Below are 13529 nucleotides of genomic sequence, written 5' to 3'. Positions count from 1 at the left end.
CTTGAGGTAGATTTTTTTTTCAACATTTCACAAAATAGGGAAACATTCACGCATTTGCTGGCATTAATCATCTAAATATTCTGAGCGATCTCTTCTTGTTTTGAACTGAATGCAGATTCAACTAAACTGATATTTTAAAATAAATAATTTGTGGACTTTGTAGTGTTACATCTCCTTTTTCTTTTGGATACTTGCCAAAATCTAGATGAGGAAGGATGAATATAAAAACTAGATCCTTTTCATCTACTTCTGCACATTTAAAGGGTCTAAAGTTAGCCTGGATTTTACTTCTCAGAAAAGAAATTTGGATTACCTAGCTTCTTTATTTATTTATTTTTTAAAAATTTATATTTCTCCAAACCATACTAAAAATAAGATGATATGGTATTCAAAATTGATTTTAGAAGGAGAAAATTAAAGTGGGTCTTCAGGTTCATAAGAAGTAAAACTTTCACCCTTAATGGTGCCATGGTATCTGTTAGAAAATTCTCCACCCACAAATTGTTATCAGGAGGACATTTTTCCTGTTGGCCTTTTCCTTTGATCTGCCAGGTACCATGCATATTGGTTGGAGGCCTCATTTGTTCTATGAACACAGTAAAGCACTTAGACTTACTGTGAAATCCTGCATAAGTCTCTCTGAGAACCTTTGTCTGTTCTAACCCTTACTGCTGAGTTTCCCCAAATCCTTTTGGAAGTAAAAATGAGATTCTAGCAAAGCACTCTGAGCTTCTTTGGGGGAAAAGTGATAGAAGATTTTTGGAGCTTTGGAATCTAGTTATATTGAGTATATTCTTTCCCTTCTCTCTTCCAACCAACTTACATAGAAATGCAACATTAAAAAAAACACAACAACAACAGGCTACAATCAAAAGCAAACATTATGCCCTTTCCTTGAATACACAGATGGTGCTTATTCTGTTTGATCTGTTACCCATTCTGAGTCTGTTAGGAAAACATGACTCCTCTTCCAAGTGCATGCCACTCTTCTTTAATACAACATGCTTCATCTCTGTGAGCATGGAAGGTCTAGTTCTGAACCTGCAGCTGCTGCTCATCTTCACATGAGCAGCAGTGTTTTCCTCCATGTGATAACGTTTAACCCCTCCTATTTTGTTGCATCTTGTCATTGTCAGGCCAGCGGCTTTCACCTCTTCTGGATCTTTCACCTGTAATCACACACGATGCTTTCGGTCAGAATTCTTTGATTCAACTCTGATTTGCCTTAATCTTTCATGGGGGCCCATAAAGTGTTACCCATCTTCTGGGGGCACAGCAGCCCTTTTCCTTCTACTCCTCCTCCCCAACCTCACAACTGCTTCAACGTCTGTGACATGAGCAGCTCACTCCCCACCCAGGGATTTTACAGCCTTTGTGCTCTCTTTAAGAACTATCGTTCTTAAATCTGTGATCTGTTTTCCTGGATAGAATGTGATTTTTCTCATGATTCGACTCAATCTGTAGTGATAATCTCTGCTATTATCTACACTGTTTCTCTTTTCATGGACAAATATACCTTCTGTCCCATAAACCTTTAATGAAGTACATGGCCTACGTTTATTCTTTTTCCCTCTTATTTTCTCTTTTTGTACATGCTTATAGCATCTGCAGACTTGGTGTATAGCTGTAGGTCTGTTGGTATTTTCTGCCTTCTCTCACTTCCCCTTCTCTGCTCCCTGCTATCGGTGGTCAAATCCTGGATTTTCCTGTTCTCTAAAAAGCCACACTCACCATCATCGTGATCATCACCATTGGTTAGATTCATATTTCTCAGGCCCTGCCTTCACTGTGTTGCTCTCATGGCCTAGAATCTGGGTGGCTCTGGAGGCTTGGGACTCTCAGTCTGGTGCTCTGTGGTCATACCCCCCCCCCCATACCCTCAGTGCGGTCAGATGAGTCCTCCCACCCCACCAATAGAGTCTGGATTCTCACTAATACTGTTTCACCTTCACCTCTCCACAGCTTATCTTGATTGCTCTAGCCTCTGAATTGCCGTCATTCTCATGATGTGTGTTATAGGTCCACAATCTGTTATCTACATTTATAAAAATCTCTAGGCATCTGAAGGTTTTTTTTTTTTAAGTTATTTTATTTATTTATTTATTTTGGTGGCGTTGGGTCTTTATTGCCGGGCACAGGCTTTCTCTAGTTGCGGCAAGCGGGGCCTACTCTTCATTGCAGTGCGCAGGCTTCTCATTGCAGTGGCTTCTCTTGTTACGGAGCACGGGCTCTAGGCATGCAGGCTCCAGTAGTTGAGATGCTTGGGCTCAGTAGTTGTGGCTTGCGGGCTCTAGAGCGGGAGGCTCAGTAGTTGTGGTGCACGGGCTTAGTTGCTCCGCGGCATGTGGGATCTTCCTGGACCAGGGATCTAACCGGTGTTGCCTGCATTGGCAGGCAGATTCTTAACCACTGTGCCACCAGGGAAGCCCCTGAAGTTTTTTTTTTAAACTCATTTTGCGCCAGAATCTGACCTGAACTGTTGACTCTCATGAAGCTATACAGAGTCATTACTTTCTTTACTTAATGTGAATGCTCATATTTCCATTGCAGAAATATTTATATGCTTGATTATGGGGTTCTGTATGGGGTTTATATTTATAAAACATCTCCAGATCCTTCTCCAGAAGGGTCTGGAGATGTTTTATAAATATATGGAATAAGTGCATATCACCTTTCTAAAAATCTGAAAAATTTCTGAATTCCAAAGTACGTCTGTTCCTAAAACTTTCAGATAAGAAATTGTGGATCTGTAGCACTTTGAGGTTATAATCAGGTTAGATCAGTAGGTGTTTATATACCTACGGCATGGTAGGTACTGTGGTAGAAGAGAAAAAGTAGAAGCGTAAGGTTTCCCACTTTTGAGTGGTTTGCATTCAAACTGTGTTGCTTTGTTGTTTAACTGTTTGGAAGACAAGACACATGAAACAAGGTTGTAAATTCCTGGAGGGCAGGGGAACAGGTAAGTTCTTTGGCATTCCTATTGGTAGAGTATTACTAATGATGAGGTTATTTCAGAGGACAGACTATTGATTTCCAGCCCATTTAGAGAAGACTGAAGTTCACCTCTGTGGAGCTCAGTTCTCATAAACAGCAGCACCAAAATTCCCATCAGCTCTCAGACCAGGTATCCCAAACATGATCACACCTCTCACGAACACTGTGTCTGAACTAACTACACAGGACTAAGGAAGGAGCTGCTGCTGCTTCAGTGGCACCTGCTGGTGGCCCCCAAGGAGGCCCCTCTAGGTAAGATCCATTCCAGCCAGGCTCACCCACAGCCTAGGGCTATTCCAGCTTGGGCAGGGACTAGGTAACTATGTCACCTTAAATGCCATTAATATGGAATTAATTTAAATATCTTTTAAGTTGATATTTTAAAAATATGATTTACTCCTTCTGCTTTTTCCCCCAGAAGTTCATATTTAGTTCTTTGTTTTAAATAATGGAAACGATCATGTCCTAACAGACCGACTCCTTTCAGTATCCAGTGAAGGAATGTCAGTTGAAGTGGTATTTACAGATCTGAGACTTGGCGGATGACCTGTTATTTGTAGTTGTTAGCCTGTTCTAGGGGCTAATAGAAAATACTCAGGCTTTGTTTGGCCATTTAAACTATGTGGGCATGAAGACGAAATGCTATGTTAACTGTCATTTACTTTAGTAAGCAGTGTTTCTTGCCTGATAGAGGAGCGGCATCTAATAAGAGCATATATTGAACACTCAGTTCTGACTCTGTTGAGTAAACTGAAGGCAAACAAAAGATCCTTGACTCATTTTCTTATCTCCACTGGAAGGATTCCCCTCCTTTTGTGTCATCGACTTCACCCTCCTCCTTAAACCACTGGTGCTGTGAACTGTGTTCCAGTCACTGACATGTTCTGGTCATGCTTAACCCAGGAGCTGGATTCCAGCCCAAGGTACCTTTGTGCAGGTTGCTCAAAACGTTAGTGCCTGTGGGCAGGGAAATGCCAAACTGGGATTACAGCTACTTCTCTATTTCAAACAGAACTGCCTACTTTGGGCTTTATATTTACAAAATTGCGTCCCTGAAGGTTAATACTAGCTTTCCATAGCAGATGATTTCTCTTCTGTCTCGCCTTCTTTACTGTTATTAGGTTATCTTCCTTTAGAAGAAGAAATAGTGTTTGTTACCTAGATTTTCTTTTTTCTTTTCAGGAAAATGATGAAAAATGCCTTTCAATTAAATGTAAGACCCCAAGGGAAAAAATACATGTAATTATTAACTAAGTATATTCAAGGATCCTTTAGATTGTTCATGGGTTAGTAATCATTAAGCAAACAGATAAAGACCTATTCATATTTTATTTTCTACCTTTTAATTACACCCTCAACAGAAGCAGTAGATTATTGGTAAGGGAAATGATTCCTGTATTATCTCACCTTTCAGTAGGAAGGAATATAAGAGTAGTGGTGCTCTACATTTAGTATACTGCATTTTGTTTCACAATCTAAAATATGTTGAGTGTTAAAGATTTTAGGAGGCTCTTTTTACTTTTTTATCTTTTTGCTAAGAATAGCGTAACTTATTAAGCACAAAGAAGTTCTTATGAGAGTATCTTTTCCCAGTGCCATGAGTTCAGGAACGTTGGATCAAATATGAGATTTGGGAAGGCTCATATTAATAGTTTCTCGAGAGGAATTAGAATTTGGTTTATGAAGATAGTATTTCTGCACATAGTGGCTTGGAGTACAGTACTGTGCCTGATATAGAAGAGGTAATTAACACCTTCTTTGAGGGCATCTGTGTGCATGGATGAAAATACGTTAATGGCTCTGGATTGAAGGTTTACCTTGTGGGCAAATTTGGAGATAAAGTGATATGCGTGGGTAATTTGGTGCAGTGTTAAGGCAAGGGGTTGAACAGCAAAGATGCCCATTGTGACAAGGACAGCACAGCATTCTGATGTTAACATGTGCAGGTATTTATTAGTTGTGGAAAATAGCACATATGAATGCATAATCATTTGATTTGTGTCCTTTAAATGGGTAGGATTTATGATTGGGGGGACATCTTAGTATTGTATGTGGGTGTCTCATTCGCCTGCAGATAATTTTCCATCATCTTTATCATCTGTCTGCCTTAATTAGGTACTTTGCTTTGCATACATATTACAATTTAGGTGAAGTATCATTTTCTTGTGTATTTTAAGGTAAGCATTAGTGAGACCATAGCCAAGATAAGAAATTTCATTAAAATGTGTCATGCCAAATTTTACATTGAAAAATTAAAATCTAGAATGTATACTCAGTAGAAGTAATGAAATTTATTTACCAGTGATAAGAAGGAACACTGTCTTCCCTTTGGATAAGAAAACAGTTTCAACAACAACTAGGCAGTTATAATTCTGTGGTGACTTAAGAAAAACCCAATGCTGCCTTGTAGGATAAGATATCTAATATTCTTCTGTCTTATAATAAGCCTCATGATTAAGCATACATTTGAAAAGTTTGCCATGAGGACATTCTGTAGTCATTTCTGCTTGTAATTGCGTCATTGCAATCTTTAACATTATAAATTAGGGGACCAGTTCAGATGAAGAAAACTCGGAGCAGCTTGCAAAATTGTTGAGTACTGAGCATCGCAGTCTCTCCCCTCAGTTTTATGCCCTCTCCCCTTCAAGTGCCCTTTGTGTTCTTGCTTTTGAGTCCCCTTCTGCAGTCAAATTAGGAAGATAGTGGATATACTCAAGGTAGGAAGATAGGCAGCTTTGTGTGATGGTTTAAGACAACAGACTTTGGAATTACATAAATACAAATGTGAATCTCAGCTCTACGAACTGGGAACATTGCTTCAACTCTCTTGAGCCTCAGCTTCCTCATCTTTATTATAGGAACAATAATAAAATTACCTTTAGGACATGATATAAGAAGATGAGGACATTTGAAGCATATTGCACAGCACCTACCTTAAGGGGCAAGGAGTACGGGAAGAATCTTTTGTCAGTCCTTACAAGTTACAGTTGTTCTTTTGTCTACGCACAGCCTAATGATGTCTATTTTAACCATGTTGACATTATTGAGCCAATTTCTTTGTTCCCCTTTTCTCTTCCTTTAACCTTAGATCCTCTCCTCCAGTCTTTATAAGATTTCTGAATACTGAGGATCTAGAACCTATTTTCGTGGTGTTCACACCCTTCTCTTGAACATGTTCAGACCTAACTCTGCCCTATTCTTTGCAGTTAGGAATTTAGACCCCAGGGTTTCTAGTCCAACTGACACAGCTTTCACAACGTACTCTAGCACCCAAGACTTTTGTGGTGACCACTGACTGAGAGTGGGAGTCACTGAACATCTACTCTGTGATAGCACCATGTGAGGTTTGGGGGAAACCTCCCAGTCTCCTTCTTAGAGTGTTAACAGGAAATGATTTATAGGATGGAGTGCACGGATGGAACACAGAAATGAACCTTACTCTCTCAGAAATTGGGAAAGAGGAGTTATAAGCAAATAAAATCTCAAGTCTTAGAGAATAACATCCAGGTACACTTTATACATCGAATCTGTATAATGTGTAGTGGCAATCTGCATTGATCATGATTGATTCTAGATATTAGAAACCTAAGAATTGACTAAAAATCAGTAAAAAAAAAATTCTCAATTTGAAAGGAAAAGGTTGATTAATAACAGCACCCCTTTGACATTCACAGAGGAAACTTCACAGGCTTTTGAGAAACCCTACATTCTTAAATACCCCTATCTTTTATAGAATTCATATATGAGTTGAGAATAACAGAGACACAGCTTAACAGTTGCTATGCTCATTAACGAGCTAAATGACTATTCCATGTCAGAAATCTCCTCAGTCTTCATTCAAGTTTGTGTCTCAACAAAGTTACAAATTACAACCTGTCATAACCTTGTAAAATTCACTCATGAATGGTTAAAACCAGCAATGTTAAATCTGTGAATGCCAAGGGTCTACTGTAATAATAAGAGACATTCATGCGAATAGCTTCAGTAATTATCGTGGAGAACAGCAACAATTATATATCTCATTAAACAAGTGCCTAATTAATGTTGTTGTAAATTTTGCTTGATTAGAACACAGTCTCTATAGTTGTTGCTCATACAACATGGCTGGCTGCCCTCACAACTATTAATAAAAGTGAAAGGGAAAATTGACTTTTGGTTCACAGTTTTAGTCATGGCTTAGAGAGGTACTTAATGGATAGGAATGTAATATCCTTTATGCCTTGAGGAATCCATACTTAGTGAATGATGTATGATAACCATTTATTCATGTGTTAATTCCTTTAGTGTGGTGAAATCATATATCTATGGATTAGGATCTCAGTCATTAGAACACAAGTAAGCAATTGAATATTGGAGTCGAGAAACTCCTGCATCAAGGACAATCTGTTATAAAGTATTTATTGAGAATTTACTGTGTCCTTGCATCACGCCAGATTCCAGACTATGTTGGTGAATTCCCATTTAAATTCACCTCCACGTGCATGCTCCTCCAAAACGGAATGACTGTGATAAAATGGAAAGGTATAGTTTTTTTAAAAAAAAAAAACTCAACTTCATTGAGATATAATTGACATAACACTATGACCCATTTTAAGTGTACAGTTTGATAAGCTTTGACAATTGTATACATTCATGCAACCACTACCTCAATCAAGGACATTTCTATCACCTGAAAAACTTCTCATACACACCCTCTACCACGACCACCCCTCCTTGACACCTCAGGCAACCACTAATGTGACTTCTATCACAACATACCAGTTATGCTTTTTAAAAAGAATTTCACATAGAGGGAATCACAGCATGCTTTTTTGTGTCCAGTTTCTTTAGCATTATGTTTTTGAGATCCATGTTGTTCCTTGAATTAATTTCCTTTCATTGCTGAGTAGTATTCCATTTTATGAATACACCGTAATTTGTTTAGACGTTCAACTGTTGAGGGCTGTTTTGGCTTAAGGTTTTGGGATACAAGGAATAAAAACTTTAGTTTTCTTTTTTTGTAACATCTTTGTCTGGTTTTGGTATCAGGGTGATGCTAATCTCATAAAAGTAGTTACAAAGTGTTCTCTTTTCTCCCATTTGCAGAAAGAATTTAAGAGTAGTATTAATCCTTTAAATGTTTGGTAGAATTTACTAGTGATTCCATCAGGGCCTGGAGTTTCCCTGTAGAAAGAACTTTGTGTCTTTCAAGACATTACAGGTAGAATCATAGTAGTTTACTAATAAATTCATTATTCATACATTCTTCATATAATCTCTACTCTGAGATTCTCTGGTTTTATAAAAATAATGAACATTAAAATATTTGGCTATGTCTGGTGTGCTGTAAGTGGCAGTGTAAAGTTACCCAAGGATGTGATGTGGATGCTTATTAGCAGATGCTTGAATTGGGAAGGTAGCAATGGAGGAGAGACCAATTACAAACTAGGTATGAGGTTGTGGGGTGCTTAGTTTACCTTCCCTTATTACAACCTTAGGAACTGAGGGAAGATGGATAGTCCTTCAGCAGGTTATGAGTTTTAGGTATCTTGTTAAGTGGAGGTTTTAAGAGGTAAGTTAATAATGACCTTTTAGAATTTAAGACAAAGTTTTAATAGATATTTTCATTTATCTCTTAAGATGGCAGATTCTTGAATATGTTTGCATGCCAGGAGGTAGGAATCCATGGCAAAAAAAAAAAAAAAAAAAAGAGTTGAAAAATAAGAGAATGATATGGAAGTTCTTGTAGATGTGGGAGTGATTTGCACTAGTTAGAAGAAATCCTGTTTCCTCCAGGCTTAAGAAAATTCTTGAAGAGGCAGATGTCAGTTGGGGCTAGGAATTGGAGGGAACATTTTAGAGAAAAGTTTGGGAAGGTAGGAGAATGTGTTTAACAAGAACAATGTTTACGGTTTACAGATCACAATGAAAGAGTCTGAGCAAAAGGGAGACATGGAAGGAAGTACAGAGCATTTTGAGGGTGAAATTATGAAACGAGAGAAGACCAAAAGGACTCCAACTTGGTAGTGGGGATAATGGTTCCAAATGGAACTCTAGTTTGAAGTTCTTCTACTGCCAGAGCAAGCAGAGTATCCAGGGTGATTGTAGACTTGTTGACAAAAGCAACTTGAAATCTTGGTTCTGTCGTCCCCGAAAATAAACCTTAGTAACTCTACAAGCTCTGTTTATGGGGTTTTAAAATATTATCTACATGGAAACAGATTAAAATATAACACCTAGTAAAATGTAGAGGTTTTGGTTTATTTGTTGAGTCAGAGAAAGTAAAAATATTTATTAAGATAATATATAATAAAACTTGAAAAACTAGTGTCGTTAGCACCTTGGAAGACAGGAATGAAAGTCTGCATGACTTTAGTAAATCAGGAAAGTGAATATGGGTTTGTAGCTCAATAGAAATTGTTACAGTACATGTAAGTAGGGAAATCAAAATACGTATTAGAGATTCAGAGTATCCCAAGGCTTTCTGGGAAAAAGCCACAAGAATAATAGAATAGTATATATCATGTATCCATCAGTTAAAGTATTACAGGTAATTCAGTTTATATATACCAAGCACCAACCATATGAAAGGTATCATGCAAGACCCTTTTCTGTATACTGTGGTGATTAACTTTATTAAAAAGTCAGAATATGCAACGTTTAGGGTAGTTTATGGACTAGCGGAAAGAGAGCACAGGTACCCAGAATTTAGATTGAATTTAGTTCCTTAGGTATCTTGTCAGAAGCTAAATGGCCACGTAATGCAGAGGCAAGCACAGCATGCTGTTGCATAGCCCTGGTCCCTAATGCAGGGCCATCCCTAGGATGTGTGGGGCTTCTGTCTGTATAAAGAATTTGATTAACTATTGTACTACAAAATTTATGGGCTCATGCGAAGTATAATGATTATTGATGAAGAGTTACACTATTGGGTAGAGAAGAAGAACTTAACATTTGCTAATTGTCCATTCAGTGCGAGTGAAGACTGTTCATGGTGTCCAGACACCATTTCTTTCTGCTCAGTCCTAGGAATTCTCTTTTCTTGTCCAGTATTTTCAAGTGTACCGCTTCGGGCTGATTTTATATCTCAGGCCATGAGAAAAGGTTAGCAATGCTATTATTGCTCATAAAGCCATGGCTCACCTAAAATAGCCAAGCAACAAAAGAAAATGCTCATTTTAATTTTAGGTTATTTTTTTTCTGAGTCTGTTTTCCTTGGACCAGCACCATGTATGTAATTTGTGAGGCTCAGTGCAAAGCAAAAATGCAGGGCCCCTTGTTTAAAACTTAAGCATGTCAAGATGGCGATACAAGGTCCATGAAGCAGGCCCTGCCTTGGACTTTTACCAGTGTGTACTGTCAGTATCAATAGTCATGTGGGAAGCACCCTAGAATCATGCAGAATGTGACAGGGGGAATGAATTTGTCACAGATAACTTACAACTTGGATAACATGGCATATGATATAGAATATCAAGAGTTGATAGTTCATATTTCAGTGAAGTTATTGGTTAAATGTTGAATTCTTACTGTTGCAGAACCACAGGCTAGGGTGTGGGGATGGAGGAGGATGACCAAAAGAGGTTCACTATTTACTAGGTTGAAAGATACAGACATTAGGAACCATAAAACTGACAGAGCATGATGTCTGCTTGTTTATACCTATAATGGAGGTATAAACAAGAACAATAGGAAAAGTAGGAGTAAATAAACTTTGGTGGGTAGTGTGGAAAAGCCTTTTAGGAAAAAAAAAAATGACTTTAGTCAGACCAAGATGGGTAGTATTTCAAGTGCCAGAGGTTAAGTGGCAGACCTTCCAGACAAAAAGGACAGCATGAGCAAAGACAGTGAAATGAAGAGCGTGTTGATAGATATGCCTACATGCTGGGACTTTCAGGCATTCTTTTGTTATATTTATTGAACATCTTGTTTTCCAGGCACTGAGCCAGAAGCATGGGTATAAAAGTATAGGTTTAGGAATCAGACAAAGCATCTACCACTTACCAGCTGTGTGACTGGAGACACCTTACTTAACTACTCTGAGCCCCAGTTTTAGTCATCTGTAAAATAAAGACATTGGTTTTACAGAATTAATATAAAAGTTAAATGAGATAATGTCTATAAATACTCCAACCAGCACCCTCAATCCAGTGAAGGAGAAAGCAAATAAATAATTGTGATAATACATGCTGTGAAAGCACAGAAAGGAGAGTGGCTCTCTCTGTCTGAGGGTTTTGTGCCTCACTTCCTAAAAAGGGATGATATTTGAACTTGGGGCTGAAGGGTAAGTATGTGTTTATAAGCGAAAGGGAAGCTGAGAAAGATTCTCTTAGGCTGAGGTTTGAAAACGATGAGCCCCTTTATGATCTGTATGGGGTTGGAAGACAGGGAGTAGCAACAGGAAACGAAAGCAGACCATGTATACGTCTATAAAATCTTTCATTGCCACTCCAAACCCTTTTTAGTCAATTCAAAATATCAGACTCTTCCACTGAGAAAAGGCAAGAGACCTGTGCTGAATGTTACCTCAAGTAAGATGTAAACAAGTTTGCATGAGAGCTTCTGTAGCAGATGTTCTGTGTATTTTCTTCCTTCTACAAGAAGTTTGGAGCCAGGAGAGAGAGACAACTCTCAGGAAATGTAGTTGCTTTTCCCATCCTCATGTGGAACATTTTGCTTAGTTGGCAGACATTTAACAAGACATGATTGGCTCTTTTAAAAACAGGAGTCTTAGAGGTCTTGGTTGAAACGTCTTACCATGTGCTTGGTGCTTTAAAGTGCATGTCTTTTTCTGTCTTCTCCCTCCAGACTGAACACTTGCCTCTGCAGACTCAGTTCAAAGGAAGAGAGGTTGGCAGTCTCCAGCGCTCTGTAAGTAACATGGTCCTCTAGTAGGGTCAGCCCAGGCGGAGCCGGGGACCACCATGTTTATTAAAATACTGTTTTATTTCCATGAAATTTCATTTTATTCACCTCTGCTATCTGACCATTTGTAGTGTGATTTTGTAAAGTCCTTGAGCTTGCTTATTCCTCTTAGAAGTAATCAAGTTTTACAAAACCAGTCACCTGACAGAGGCTCAGTACCAGACACACCATAGAGCATCAGGGAGGTTCATTTTATGGTGTCAGCTGTGACCCAGAGTTAAGCAAGGAAGAAAGGTCAAGACAAGAGGCTATTCTTTGACAGCATTTCTTAATCCTCAGCCACGTTGGCCATACAGTCAAATACCAGTTCATTTCACTGTGTCTCTTCCCTAATTCCCCAGTGCTGAATCCTGAAGCTTCTTTTGGTTTTGTTTTGGTTGTTTTAGTTCTCTTTATTATGTCATGCATGGATTCCAAGCTTGAGCCTTGCTGAGAGACTCCTGCAGTTCACAACCTTGTTTTTCTCCAGTTTACCTTAATTGATACCAGTTCCAAATTTTGAAACCTGAAACTGACCACAGTCCTCATTAGTCACAATTTTCTATTTAGGAGATGCCACCACTCTTGTACAGGTATTGTAAGCAACAAGTGACTGGAAAATGATAAGCTGTTGAACTTTACCTTGCCATTCAATAGCTTGTGTGTAATGAATTCTGTTCTTGCCTGTTTTTACCCAAGAGCTAGAAAAAATAGAAACAACTCCTCTGATAATGTAAGCAATGTTTGAATTTTTAGAATGGACTGAATAGCAGAAGATTTGACTACGAAGATGAGAATCCAGTGGGGGAAGATGGGATTCAGCAGATGTACCCCCTCTACAATCAGATGTGCTACCAAGACGGGAGTCCTGGCAAATATCATCCAAGCCGTGACCTGGAGAGAGTCTACATCAACCCACGGGAGCATTACGTGTGATTGTCCTCTTTCTCCAATGGTGTTCTAACAAATGTTTATTCTTAGATTGAGGGAGAGAAACTGAGGCCAATAGGTATGCTTTTATTCTGTCTCGTATAGAACAATCCCAGTCTAAGTATATCAGAAGTAGTGATGAATGACTTGGAGCCAATAGCACATTTCTTCCTTTCATTAAGAGTTTCTTAATCACCAGCTGTGTTTTTGAACTTGGCTCTAGCTTTTTGTGTTTCTGTGATGATGGTGTTTAACTACTAACATTTGGCCTGCAACGGTATGTTCATTTAAAAGTAGAGCATCTGCCTGGGATGACAGCAGTGATTCTCCAGAACGAAAGGCCCCAGCTGGGAGTATTAACCTCACTGGGTCTCAGGCAGACAAGCCTATTCATCTGTAACTCAAATGGGCAGGAAAAGGAGCTCAAAATCCATCTCACTAATTATTTAGTTGGGATTTGGCTTTTCCTGACATGCTTGATACAATTATAATACCTCCTTACAAACAGGGGGCCTGAGGAAAGAGGCAAAGTTTGTTGTTTATCCCAGAAACAATAACAAAAGGCAGTTCGGACCTTCAAGTCTGTTGGTTTCGTTTAGACTCTTGTGATATTGTAATATGCATTCCTTCCTGATCACCAAGGTCCTGAGGGATGCGTATTTCTTGCTATTATCGGCCTAATCTTGATGAGCTGTGTGCTAACCAGGGTTCTTCTCTTACTC

The 13529-nt window shown here is 38.7% G+C and overlaps 1 protein-coding gene across 1 annotated transcript in view; it reads left to right on the top strand.

The window, feature by feature from the left end:
• The window catches only part of NECTIN3 (nectin cell adhesion molecule 3), a 130248-nt gene extending 117320 nt beyond the window's left edge, over window positions 1-12928 (top strand). Inside the window, exons 8-9 of the mRNA XM_032630083.1 lie at window positions 11782-11844; window positions 12634-12928. Of these exons, the coding sequence (XP_032485974.1) occupies window positions 11782-11844; window positions 12634-12813 (243 nt within the window). The 3' untranslated portion in view covers window positions 12814-12928. The remainder of the gene's footprint in view (window positions 1-11781; window positions 11845-12633) is intronic.
• The last annotated feature ends 601 nt before the right edge of the window (window positions 12929-13529 follow it).

This window comes from Phocoena sinus, chromosome 4, assembly GCF_008692025.1.
Source record: "Phocoena sinus isolate mPhoSin1 chromosome 4, mPhoSin1.pri, whole genome shotgun sequence".
NCBI lineage: Eukaryota > Metazoa > Chordata > Mammalia > Artiodactyla > Phocoenidae > Phocoena > Phocoena sinus.
This window is presented reverse-complemented; position numbering and strand designations above follow the sequence as displayed.